Source organism: Corella eumyota, chromosome 2 (assembly GCF_963082875.1).
Source record: "Corella eumyota chromosome 2, kaCorEumy4.1, whole genome shotgun sequence".
Classification (NCBI taxonomy): domain Eukaryota; kingdom Metazoa; phylum Chordata; class Ascidiacea; order Phlebobranchia; family Corellidae; genus Corella; species Corella eumyota.
This window is the reverse complement of record NC_137491.1, coordinates 1,779,526-1,792,767: the sequence shown is the minus strand read 5'-3', so window position 1 is coordinate 1,792,767 and position 13,242 is coordinate 1,779,526. Positions and strand designations below refer to the sequence as shown.

The window sequence follows — 13,242 nt, the reverse complement described above, 5'->3', positions numbered from 1 at the left end:
CACGTGGATAATCATTAACTAATCAGTATTCAAATATTTTTGTGCTTTTTGTTGTCAAGAAAATAACATTTAAAAAAAAAAATTTGTAACTGATAAAAATATAATTTTTGTTTTTGTGCTTTTTGTATAAATTTTTCTTTTTAATGAACTTGCTTTTTAGTTTATAATATTTCATTTCTTTAAAATATGTTAAAAGTTTTATTTATAAAACTAGAAATATAATAATACAAAATCTATTTTCTGTAATTTTTAGACTAACATTGGTACAAATAATAATTAAACTTTTTAATAAACTTACAAAAAATCTTTTTTTATTTTAAAATAAATGTGAATATATGAAAATTAATTGAATGAAGCATATACTGTTTTGTAGCATTAAAAACGTAGTAGCTTTTATTAAATAACTTTATTTTTAGAAATTTTTTGCTGATGTTTTATATTAAAGCTGTAATAATTAATGTTTTGCTTTTCTTAACCTAGCATCTTGTAATATGACGTCAACAATATTTGTTTGTGATGTCATGGCACTTCTAATACACTTGTATAGCTGAAAATCTGTATTTTTTAAAATTTAATTTTGGTTAAACTTGGATAACTAGTAGCACATTGGTATATCATTTGTATTGCAATTACATCTGGTTTATTCCTAATATGTGCTTATATTTATATAAAGATTAGGTAAAAAGGGTGCTACGTTTATTTGTCGTTTGTTAATAATATTCCTCCATTCGTTTAGGATATTGATTTGTTGAAAGAGGGTCACCAGTGTTAATACAATGTTGCGTTATTAAAGTTCGTCCCATGTCATTGCCTTTAAAAGAAAGTTGAATCGTTGACCAACTTGTTAAGTTGTCTCTACTTGGTTATATCTAGCTCTTTTAAGCAAAGGTGTCGGTTGTCAAACGTGTAATTTTGGTTACGATTTAGTGATGTTAGAATGTAGGGACTAAGGTCAAGAAAAATCTAATCATAAAAAGTATCGACTCCTAAGGGTACTCTTATCCAAATATAATGGCAGTAATGTATAAAGTTTAAGTCTCTAATGTCTAAAATAGGGTTTAAGACCCGTTAGAAATGGTCAAAAATAGCAAACCGAACATTACACATAAACAAAAACGTTATTACACGTACACACTACAAAATCTGGTTTCCAGGTTACATACATAGCGATAAACATAATCACGAGTACATTACACACAACAACGTCTTTCGTATATCGACTACATCCTTTCTTATGGTATTTAACTGATAACTAATTCTAAATATAAAACTTGGCAAAGTAAAAATTAGGTGTATGTTTTTAGGAACCAAAAAATATATACTAAATGTCACAAATAAAATCGCCCGGGAAAAACACAAAAAACAAACAACTGTCAATTCACATTTTGTATATCCAAGGGTTACACTATTAACCCATATTCTTTAAATTTATAAAATAATACAGTCCAACTATACAGGAAATTAAACACAGTTCACACTGGCTCTACATAACAAATAGCGACAATTTTTTCAAGAGCACGCGAAAAATACACAATTGGACCATGTTCAATATAATAACGATTAAATTTGGCCGACAGGTCATATACGGTTTTCTCGTCGTTCGGTGTGAACCGGCATCAAGTCTGATTTGAGGCTAGAAAAGCCTTGGCATTAGAATTGATGGAGAAGTGCTTTCCTACAAGAAGTAGAATACGAATTCGTGTAAGATATTATTCAAAGTTTATTCAAATCTTTTTTATCCTAGTTTGGTTAATTTAAAAGTTAAAACCGGATTTCCCATATAACCTTTGTAGATGTCTTACTCGACCCAATCCGAAAGTTTTTGATAGAATTTTCGGACAGTTAATTGTTTGTATTTGCAGTTAATTGTTTATACCGGCAACGTGATAAAACGGTAAGAACACTTAACATCACCTATGAGGTCGTTAGTTCAATCCCCACTGGTCTTAAGCTGTAGCGCCCTTGAGTAAGGCGCTATAAACGGTATGAACTCCCGCTGAGCCAGCACTTAATCAGCAGTATTATTATCGAGCAGTTATATTCTATATAATATCCCAAACTACCACAGGCAACTCGAGACTGGGTCGGGAGTAACTGATGTTACTCTATGTTTAGATCGCGCATTCGACCTTCCCACATCGAGGATAAAGATAAATACAAAAAAAATGTTAACTTGGTATTGTCTGACTGACAGTTAGGATTTCTTAAAATAACCACGCAGAAAATTCACTGTATAATTATATTATACGGCAATTTCTTACCAAAATAAAGTTCCAAAATTCATTAACGGAAAAAACAAAACGTTAAAATCCCGACCTTCAAAATTAAAACTACTTTTTAGCAAGACATTAGATAACTCTTTTTGTAAGACACAAAAGTAGCTTACTAATAAGAAGAGAACAAAATAAAACAACATGTTAAAAGAAAAACACAGATTTTAAAAACAAGTCTAAGATTAAAAAACATTTAAACAACATATCATAATATAGAAGTTGATCTTAATTTTTAACAAAATCATGAAAGATACAAAAAAATAATTTCCACGTAAATTCCAGCTAAAAAAAAGTTTGAAATACCGAAAAAATTATACAGAAAACACACATGATACAAGCACAAAAAAATACAATCTACTAATTATTTTTTATAAGTGAAAAAATATATCCGGTGCCATATTTTTTATTTTTAAATTTTTTTGTAGTAAATAGTATTACAATAGCAATCAACGCATACAAATACGAGCGGCACAATATAATACAATGTTAAGTAGTAATGGACAAGAATGTAATATGTTCCTTACATGCCCTTAGATAATTTTGAGCGAATTACCTGATCTCTAACAAGTTTTGCCCCCCCTTGCCGACCCCTTACGCTTCTGGTGTGTGCGATTTTGGGTTTCAAGAGTGGATTAAGGTTTTAAATTTTAGTATGATTTTTTATTAATTTTGGTTAGATATAGGCTAAAAAAGACTCTTATATAGTATAGGGTTAGAAAAATAGTCAAAATCTGGAAAAAAGGAAAACAAGTCTAAGATTAAAAAACGTTAAAAAAAGTATATCGTAATAGAAGTTAATATGAAGTTTTAACAAAATCATGAAAGATTACAAAAATAATTCTCACGTAATTTTAAGCTGTTAAATTTCTTTGTTTTTAATGTTATTAAAAGGTTAGCTTATGCATAATAAGCTACAACTTTATGAAAAAAAATATTTTCATTTTACACACAATTTACAAATATTTTTACAATTAAAAAATGCCATTTTATTTACAAATATGTTATTAATAATTAGTTTTTACTAAAAACCTATGAAAAGGGGGCTTAACAATTTTTCTTGTAATTAGTAAAATTTAATTATATTATATGAAAAGCTTTAAATTTTTTAATTATTTTTAAAAGTTTTCAGTTTATTATAAGTAAAATTAATTAATTTTCAAATAAGCGTTTTTAATTATTTTCCTTAATTAACGAATATTTTACAACGGCCTAATCATCATTTTAGCTTTTTTAAACGAATAATGAATATTTTTCCAACGATACCAAGTTATGCCACGAGTATCTATAACTCCCCCAACAAGATATTCTCCGTTTAAGTTTGTGTGATGACAAACGTTGTACCACCAAGCACCATGATGGCTGTTAGCGCAGTTACCACCACTCCACATATCATGATCTTGATCAAATGTTGTAAACTGCATCCCATTATGAAAACTCATCGAATCTCCTGCATAAATATAAAAGTTAAATTTATTAAAATATAAAAAGTTTTAATCACTTAAATAATTTTGAGAATTTTTAAATAAATTTTCAAAGATTTATTCTTGATGTTACGTAAAGCCATTGTTTGTTTACAAATTAAAATTTTAATACAAAATAAAATTTTAATAATAAAGATTGTGTAAACAATAATAAACTATTGTGACGTCTTCGTTGATATATTTTTGTACTCGGATTTTTTGCAATAACACTTATCCAACGCACCAAAATTATTGTAATTGTTACGAAGTAAATGTTATTGTTTGTTTCCAAATTATAATTTTAATACTAAAATATAGACTGGTGTGACGTCATAGTTAATTTAATTGTTTTACGCGCATTTTAAGGTAATAACTTACTAACCCTCCAATTAAACGAATTATAAACTCAGTATTATAATTTAAACAATTAAACTCATATAAATACTGCTGGTGCATTTAAATCGTGGTAAATTGTTTAAATTAAAGCATATAAAATGCACTATATCTAATTATCTATATTTTACCATAGTTTAAAAATGCGATTGATTTTATAAACTGCCACAAAACCTCGCATAGATCGATCACGTGTCTAGAGATAAAGTTATATTGAAAAAGAAGCTATTATAATTTTTACTAACACCTTTTATGCTGATCTTTTAAAAAAAGACCAATTTAGATTAAAAATCAGAGTATTTTTTAAGCTATTAATTATAAAAAAATAAATGTTTTTAAATATAAATTTTACGATAAAAAACGCGTCTTTAACATGCGCTTATTGTAATCATATTTAAAGCGGTATTTGTGAGCTAATGATTTTAAATAATTGTTTTTTGTTTGTTATTAAGTCTAATTAACCACATAAGACATATTTATGTATAACTTTTCAACTAAAACACTGCCAGTAACATAATTATATTTTACAAACCTGCAGTACCGCTATATCCTTCCACAGTCAATCGATAGAAACTTTCAGGATTTCCAACTTTGAAGTTGCTAAAATACAAAAGTTTATTTATAATAATTAAACTTTAATATTTGAGTTATATTTTTTACCTGTATCTTGCAAAGATTTTTTCGTCGTTCCAGGAGTTTAAATCAACTCGCAATTCAAAATTTCGTGATTTTGTCAACTGGTAAAGGTTGTTCAAACCTGTATATAAAAGCTTTATTATATATAATTTTGCTTTAAGTTTTTCAACATCGCAGTCAACTAAATTACAAAAAATGTTAAATTCTTTCAACAATAAATTGCTTTCCAATTAAATTCGCAGTTAGTTCGCAACACTAATAAAGAATAATAGTTTCACATTAGTTTACAACGACTTACCAAGCCAATATTCAGCCGATATGTTTCCAAATCCATTCACGTAGTTATTCCAATCCAAGTAAAAGTCTTGAGACCCATCGAAACGTCTTTGAATGACCTTGAAATCAAAATGTTAACTAACTTTTCATATTTAATTATCTTAAAGAAAATGCCAATTACAAAAATTAATAATATTTACTATCCATCCACCATCGTCTGTTGTTTGGTCACAATAAACGGGAGTTGTTTTATTATTTATAATTATGTCATAAACACCGCTTTCTGCATTGCTTGGTAAACCTTTGCAGTCTATTATTGGCAATACTGAAAACAAAAACTTTGGTAAACATGCGGATAATATAAAAAAATTTGTCGGGTCAACCCTTACTTTTTCGAGCAAATAATTTAAAATGTGTATATGAGCAAATAATTTAAAAATGTCTAGTTTTGACTTACCTTTAACTTCTTCGGTTTTATTTATTTGATTTTCGAGCTCAGAGATTCTCTTTTCCATCCCAAGCAACAAATCTCGGCATTCATCGCACTTTCCCGGCTCCCCTTTTGCTCCGGGAAGACCCCTGGGTCCGTTAGTACCATTAGTTCCATCAGCACCGGGAGCTCCATCAGCACCGGGAGCCCCACTAACACCTGGAACACCATTATCACCTGCAGCACCGTCAACACCGGGAGCACCGTCAGCACCGGGAGCACCATCAGCACCGGGAGCACCATTAGGTCCCCTCACTCCATCCTTTGAATTTTCTCGTTCCATCGTATTGTCATTTTTGCCACAAGTTAAAACAACTTGACTAAAGTTTTCAACTTGTGCAAACAAAAACGCTAAACACCAAAGTTTAACAAAAAACATATTTTTGTTTTGGTAATTCCTTTAAAACAAAAGAAAATTTAGTCGATAAAAATAAACAGAACTGTTAACAATATTTTAAATATATTAACAACCGTTAAACATTAATACCCAATATGATTATGTTGTTTAAAAGAAGGCAAACTCAGGGTGCATATTTATGCTAATATACTGGTTAACATTATTTTTTATTTCAAGAAAAAAGTAGTAATCGAATGGATTTTGCAGCAAAAATAAAAAGTGCGATAAATGTAAATTTTAAAAACTAAAAGCCTAATACTAGGTATTACTAATTCACATTCAAAAACTGGAATAGACATTGACTTTTTTTTTAAATAACCCTCTTTTTAGGATAGTCGCTCATCTTTATTAATTTAAAGTATTTAGTTATCCTGTTATTGTCATAAAACTAAATCAAAAGCCAAGGAAACCTAAAAAGCAGAACTGAATAATTTTGGTATGTAATTTTAAATGTTTAACTTTTTTACTGTTTGTAAACGGTTTTAGTCACACATATTCTTCGGTTTTCGACCAATAAACTACCTGCTATTTGGTATGTGTGGGTTTCTGATATCCGGGAAGAATACGACTAACTGTCGAATCATCTCCTATATGTAAGTGTGGGCAATATCATGTTATCCGGGTTAAATGCGACTAACTGTCGAATTATCTCCTATATGTAAGTGTGGGCAATATTATGTTATCCGGGTTAAATGCGACTAGTTGTCGAATTATCTCCTATATGTAAGTGTGGGCAATATTATGTTATCCGGGTTAAATGCGACTAACTGTCGAATTATCTCCTATATGTAAGTGTGGGCAATATTATGTTATCCGGGTTAAATGCGACTAGTTGTCGAATTATCTTCTATATCCTATGTGTGGGCTTTACTTTATATGCGACTATCGCGCAATATATTAAATACCTATAGTAGCACATTGGTATATCATTTGTATTGCAATTACATTTGGTTTATTTTTAATATATGTTTACCTTTTAATTATAACAGTGATTTATTTTTACAACTGTTAATTTTATTATTGTTTATTTAAATACTTTTAAAATAAGTTACTTAATTTTTAGAGAATTTTTTTCTGGACTAAATTAGACATGAACATTTAAAAATAGGCTTTAAAATTTCAAAAGGTAATCAATTAGTTGAATTTTAACTGATAACCAACTAACCAACAACACCGATTTACTTTAAAGAAACTAATTCAAATGTTGTTTTGTTTTTATTTTTTGTATTTTTTATCCCTGGTGTAGGAAAGTCGATTTTATGACCTAAACCGTTTTGCCAGATAATTAAACTGTTAAGTGTTTTTGGCTTAGCAGGAGTATATGCCATCTATAGCTCCTTACTTGGGAATACTACAGCAAGTAAGTAGTAGGAATCAAACACAAGACCTATAGTTAAAGCCATGTGTTTAAACCACTACACCATGCCGGTTAATGCTATGGAAATAAAAACCTAGGCTATGTCCTTAAATATTATAAATAACCTTCACCATCAGAAAACATCAGAAATGATTTAATAAAAAAATTAAATTAAAATGTTAAATAAATTTGCTGATTTTTATTGGGATTCAAATAAAAAGCAGCAACACAAATTGGCAAGTATACAAAATTTTACTAAATAACAAAAACCAGTCAAAGTAGTAGTACCAGACTACTTAGTGTGACGTCATCACCTTAACGTAACTGTACGTGTGACGTCATTATCAAGTTACTACCCCGCGTTTGTGACGTCACTTAACAAAATTGATGAACCTAAAACATTTAGGAAAAAATATTATATTCAATATGACGTCATTTTTGGCGTTATTAAAGTGACGCATAGTTAATCTGATTGTGACGTCACGCTACATTTGTTCGTCGTCCATGTAAGGAGGATTTCGCTGCGCTGGAGCAAACGCGCGACCGAACAAAAGTTTTTTCCCATTTGCCTCGTCGGTACCTCGTGCTCGTCCGGCAACCATTTTGGCTGGTTTGTGACGTCATTATGGCGCGTCAAAACGATGACGTTAGGCTCTTCTTGCCCGCCGACAAACTCGAGTTTGCTGCGCGAGAATTCCGCTTGGGCGCTTGTGTGACTTCCGCTAGACGGCGTAGTGAGCGATGACGTGCTGTTTAAACTGTGACGGTCGACGTCGGTAAACGAAACAGGTCGGCGTTGAAAATCGTACATGTCAGCCAATGAAAAACAAACTTTATTTGCGTATAAAGATAAAAAGAAAACTGTATAAAGAATTTTTATATATCTTTATTCTTAATATAAAAAGATCATTCAAAACTAAATTAAGCAAAGGTGTCGGTTGTCAAACGTGTAATTTTGGTTACGATTTAGTAATGTTAGAAATAGAATACTAATTCGTGTAAGATATTACTCAAATTTTATTAAAAACTTTTTTATCCTAGTTCGGTTAATTTAAAAGTTAAAACTGGATTTCCCATATAACCTTTGTAGCGGTCTTAGTCGACCCAATCCGAAAGTTTTTGATAGAATTTTCGGACAGTTAATTGTTTGTATTTGCAGTTAATTGTTTATACCGGCAGCGTGATGTAGCAGTAAGAATACTTGACACCCCCTATGAGGTAGTTAGTTCAATCCCCACTGGTCTTAAGCTGTAGCGCCCGTGAGTAAGGCGATATAAACGGTATGAACTCCCGCTGAGCCAACACTTAATCAGCAGTATTATTATCGAGCAATTATATTCTATATAATATCCCAAACTGCTAAAAGGCAACTTAAGACTGGGTCGGGAGTAACTGATGTTACTCTATGTTTAGATCGCGCATTCGACCTTCCCACATCGAGGATAAAGATATTTGCAAACAAAATTGTTAACTTGGTATTGTCTGACTGACAGTTAAGATTTCTTAAAATAACCACGCAGGAAATTCACTGTATAATTATATTATACGGCAATTTCTTACCAAAATAAAGTTCCAAAATTCATTAACGATAAAAACAAAACGTTAAAATCCTGATTTTCAAAATTAAAACTACTTTTTAGTAAGACATTAGATAACTCTTTTTGTAAGACACAAAAGTAGCTTACTAATAAAAATAGAACAAAATAAAACAACATGTTAAAAGAAAATTTCAGATTTTAAAAACAAGTCTAAGATTAAAAGACATTTAAACAACATATCAAAATAGGAGTTGATATTAATTTTTAACAAAATCATAAAAGATTACAAAAAATAACTTCCACCTAAAATTAAGCTGTTAAATTTAATGTTGATAAAAGGTTAGCTTATGCATATTAAGCAACATTATTCCAGCTAAAGGAAAGTTCGGGATAACGAAAAAATTCAACAATAAACACATATGATACAAGCACAAAAAAATACAATCTACTAATTATTTTTTATAAGTGAAAAAAATATACATATTTTTTATTTTTAATATTTTTTAAAATTTTTTTGTAGTAGATAGCATTACAATAGCAATCAACACATACAAATACGAGCGGCACAATATAATACAATGTTAAGTAGTAATGGACAAGAATGTAATATGTTCCTTACATACCCTTAGATAATTTTTAGCGAATTACCGGATCCCTAACATGTTTTGCCACCCTTGCTGACTCCTTACGCCTCTGGTGTGTGCGATTTTGGGTTTCAAGAGTGGATTAAGGTTTTAAATTTTAGTATGATTTTTTATTAATTTTGGTGAGGAATAGTCTAAAAAGGACTCTTATATAGTATAGGGTTAAAAAAATAGTCAAAATCTGGAAAAAAACGAAAACAAATCTAAGATTAAAAAACATTAAAAAAAGTATATCGTAATAGAAGTTAATATCAAGTTTTAACAAAATCATAAAAGATTACAAAAATAATTCTCACGTAATTTTAAACTGTTAAATTTCTTTGTTTTTTAATGTTAATAAAAGGTTAGCTTGTGCATAATAAGCTACAACTTTATGAAAAAAAATATTTGGATTTTACACACAATTTACAAATATTTTTACAACTAGAAAATGCCATTTTATTTACAAATATGTTATTAATAATTAGTTTTAGATAAAAATATATGAAAAGGGGGCTTAACAATTTTTCTTGTAATTAGTAAAATTTGATTATATTATATGCAAAACTTTATATTTTTAGAAGTTTTAAGTTTTTTTAAAAAGCGAAAAATAGTTGATTTATTATCAAACGTTCTAATTATTTTCCTCAATTAACAAATATTTTAGAACGGTCTAATCATCATTTTAGCTTTTTTAAACGAATACCAATTATTTTTCCAAAAATACCAAGTTATGCCACGCTGATTTACAACTCCCCCAACAAGATATTCTCCGTTTAAGTTTGAGTCAGCACAACCGTTATACCACCAAGCACCATGCTGGTAGTTAGCGCAGTTACCACCACTCCACCTATCATGATCTTGATCAAATGTTGTAAACGACCTCCCATTACTATAACTCATCGAATCTCCTGCATAAATATAAAAGTTAAACAATTTACTAAAATATAAAAAGTTTTAATTACTTAAATAATTTTGAGAACTTTTCGACATAAAAAAACTAAATTTTATTTTTTTTATATAAAATTATTAACTGCCTTATAATAAATAAAAAAAAAAACATTTTAAACTATAAAATACTAAATAATTAATTTTTATTTTAAAATTTCCGTTTTTATTTTAAATTAGTAGATTCTTAAAAAATAAAGATTTATTCTTATTGTTACGTAACCTAAGCCATTGTTTGTTTACAAATTAAAATTTTAATACGAAAATAATATTTTAATAATAAAGATTGAGCAAACAATAATAAACTATTGTGACGTCATAATTTATTATATTGTTGTACTCAGATTTTTAGATAACACTTATCCAACGCTCCAAAAACAAATTATAAACTCAGTATTATAATTTAAACAATTAAACCCATATAAATATTGCTGGTGCATTTAAATCGTGGTAAATTGTACAAATTAAAGCATATAAAATGCACTATATCTAATTATCTATATTTTACCATAGTTTAGAAATGCGATTGATTTTATAAACTATCACAAAACCTTGATGTCAAGCGACTTCAACATGCGCTTATTGTAATTATATTTAAAGCAATATTTGTGCGTTAATAATTTCTAAATGGTTTATCCTTGTTTGTATTTAACAAACCTGCAGTTCCGCTATATCCTCCCACAGTCAATTGATAGAAACTGTCAGGATTTCCAACTAAGAAATTGCTAAAATATAAAAGTTTAAATAATATAATAAAACTCTACAAAAAAATTTAAGTGAAATATTTCTAACCTGTATGTAGCAAAGATTTGAGTTTCATCCCAAAGGGCAAGATCTATTCTGAGTTCAAATCTTCGTGATTTTATTAACTGGTAAAGGTTGTTCAAACCTGTATATAGAAGCTTTATTATATATAATTTTGCTTTAAGTTTTTTAACATCACAGTCAACTAAATTACAAAAAATGTTAAATTCTTTTAACAGTAAATTGTCTTCCAGTTAAATTTGCAGTTAGTTCGCAACACTAATAAAGAATAATAGGTTTACATCAGTTTACAACGACTTACCAAGCCAATATTCGCCCGATATGTTTCCAAAACCATTCACGTAGTTATCCCAATCCAAGTAAAAGTCTTGAGACCCATCAAAACGTCTTTGAAATACCTTGAAATCAAAATGTTAATTATCTTTTCATAATTAATTATCTTAAAGAAAATGCCAATTACAAAAATTAATAATAATTACCGTCCATCCGCCACCGTCTGTAGTTTGGTCACAATAAACGGAAGTTGTTTTGGTATTTATATTTATGTCGTAAACACCGCTTTCTGCATTGCTTGATAAACCTTTGCAGTCTATTATTAGCAATCCTTAAAACAAAAACTTTGATAAACATGCGAATAACAAAAAAAATTTTGGGTTATCCCTTACTTTTTCGAGCAAATAATGTAAAAGCGTGTTTATGAGCAAATAATTGAAAAATGTCCTGTTTTGACCTACTTTTAACTTCTTCGGTTTTATTTACTTGATTTTCGAGCTCAGAAATTCTCTTTTCCATCCCAAGCAACAAATCTCGGTATTCATCGCAGTTTCCCGGCTCCCCCTTTGCTCCAGGAAGACCCCTGGCTCCGTTAGTACCATTAGTTCCATCAGCACCGGGAGCTCCATCAGCACCGGGAGCTCCAACAGCACCGGGAGCTCCAACAGCACCGGGAGCTCCAACAGCACCAGGAGCACCATCGGCACCAGCAGAACCGGGAGCACCATCGGCACCTGGAGCCCCATCAACACCGGGAGCCCCACTAACACCTGAAGCACCATTAACACCTGGAACACCATTATCACCTGAAGCACCGGGAGCACCATCAGCACCGGGAGCACCATTAGCACCAGGAGGTCCAATCGGTCCCCTCACTCCATCCCCCGATTTTTCTCGTTCCATCGTATTGTCATTTTTGCCACAAGTTAAAACAACTTGACTAAAGTTTTCAACTTGTGCAAACAAAAACGCTAAACACCAAAGTTTAACAAAAAACATATTTTTGTTTTGGTAATTCCTTTAAGACAAAAGTAAATTTAGTCGATAAAAATAAACAGAACTGTTAACAATATTTTAAATATATTAAAAACCGTTAAACATTAATACCCAATATGATTATGTTGTTTAGAAGAAGGCAAAACTCAGGGTGCATGTTTATGCTAATATACTGGTTAACATTATTTTATATTCATAGGTGGGCACAGTTAAACGAAAAAGCAACTTCGTTAAATGGTTATTCGTTACACATAACAGTAACTTCGCTAACGTTTTTTCGGTAAATTAAACCAAGTGTAGCGGAAGTTATCGTTAAACGTTAACGTTAAAATTTAATTAAAACAAACAAAGAAATTACCCTTTTTATAAAAAAAGATTTAAAAAAAATAGTTTTTTTCTTAATCGATGTTTTAACTAGACGAAAATGGTTTAGAAGAAGTTTTTAAAACTGGCATAGGCCTAATGCCCAAATAACAGTAGCCGGATAGTAATTACTTACATCGTTTAAAAATTGCGACGTTTAAACCCGATAAACGGCGATATTAAACATATATATTCCTTATATTACTATGGATTTACTTGTAAAATATTGAGTTAACGGACTTAATTTAACGGAAGCACAATTTAACGAAAGTTAACAGGTCCGATAACTATTTTTAAAATTAACTTAAAAGTTAAATTTTAACAAAAAAAATTAACTTCGTTATTTAACGTTTAACGCATTAACGATTTGGTGCCCACCTTTGTTTATATTTCAAGAAAACATTGGTAATCGCATGGATTTTTGCAGAAAAAATTAAAAGTGCCATTAAAGTAA

General features: G+C 29.9%; 2 protein-coding genes across 2 annotated transcripts; both read right to left on the bottom strand.

The window, feature by feature from the left end:
- Positions 1-2,341: 2,341 nt before the first annotated feature.
- Positions 2,342-5,920, bottom strand: LOC145743866 (microfibril-associated glycoprotein 4-like). The gene is made up of 6 exons (XM_082561926.1): positions 5,496-5,920; positions 5,239-5,363; positions 5,061-5,157; positions 4,787-4,883; positions 4,659-4,726; positions 2,342-3,720 (listed from the first exon to the last, which is right to left on the bottom strand). Exons 1-6 carry the CDS (start codon positions 5,905-5,907, stop codon positions 3,473-3,475), a joined length of 1,047 nt encoding a protein of 348 aa, XP_082418052.1. The 5' UTR covers positions 5,908-5,920; the 3' UTR covers positions 2,342-3,472.
- Positions 5,921-9,136: 3,216 nt separating this feature from the next.
- On the bottom strand, positions 9,137-12,436 carry LOC145743865 (fibrinogen-like protein 1). The gene is made up of 6 exons (XM_082561925.1): positions 11,891-12,436; positions 11,636-11,760; positions 11,458-11,554; positions 11,184-11,280; positions 11,049-11,116; positions 9,137-10,354 (listed from the first exon to the last, which is right to left on the bottom strand). Exons 1-6 carry the CDS (start codon positions 12,426-12,428, stop codon positions 10,107-10,109), a joined length of 1,173 nt encoding a protein of 390 aa, XP_082418051.1. The 5' UTR covers positions 12,429-12,436; the 3' UTR covers positions 9,137-10,106.
- Positions 12,437-13,242: the final 806 nt, after the last annotated feature.

Coding starts and splice junctions, on each gene's coding strand:
- LOC145743866 (XM_082561926.1), bottom strand. CDS start 5,907: ATGTTTTTTGTTAAACTTTGGTGTTTAGCGTTTTTGTTTGCACAAGTT. Junction 4,727..4,786: donor AAAATCTTTGCAAGATACAG/GTAAAAAATATA, acceptor TTTGTATTTTAG/CAACTTCAAAGTTGGAAATC. Junction 3,721..4,658: donor AGGATATAGCGGTACTGCAG/GTTTGTAAAATA, acceptor ATATTTATGCAG/GAGATTCGATGAGTTTTCAT.
- LOC145743865 (XM_082561925.1), bottom strand. CDS start 12,428: ATGTTTTTTGTTAAACTTTGGTGTTTAGCGTTTTTGTTTGCACAAGTT. Junction 11,555..11,635: donor CAGACGGTGGCGGATGGACG/GTAATTATTATT, acceptor TTTGATTTCAAG/GTATTTCAAAGACGTTTTGA. Junction 11,281..11,457: donor ATCGGGCGAATATTGGCTTG/GTAAGTCGTTGT, acceptor TTCTATATACAG/GTTTGAACAACCTTTACCAG.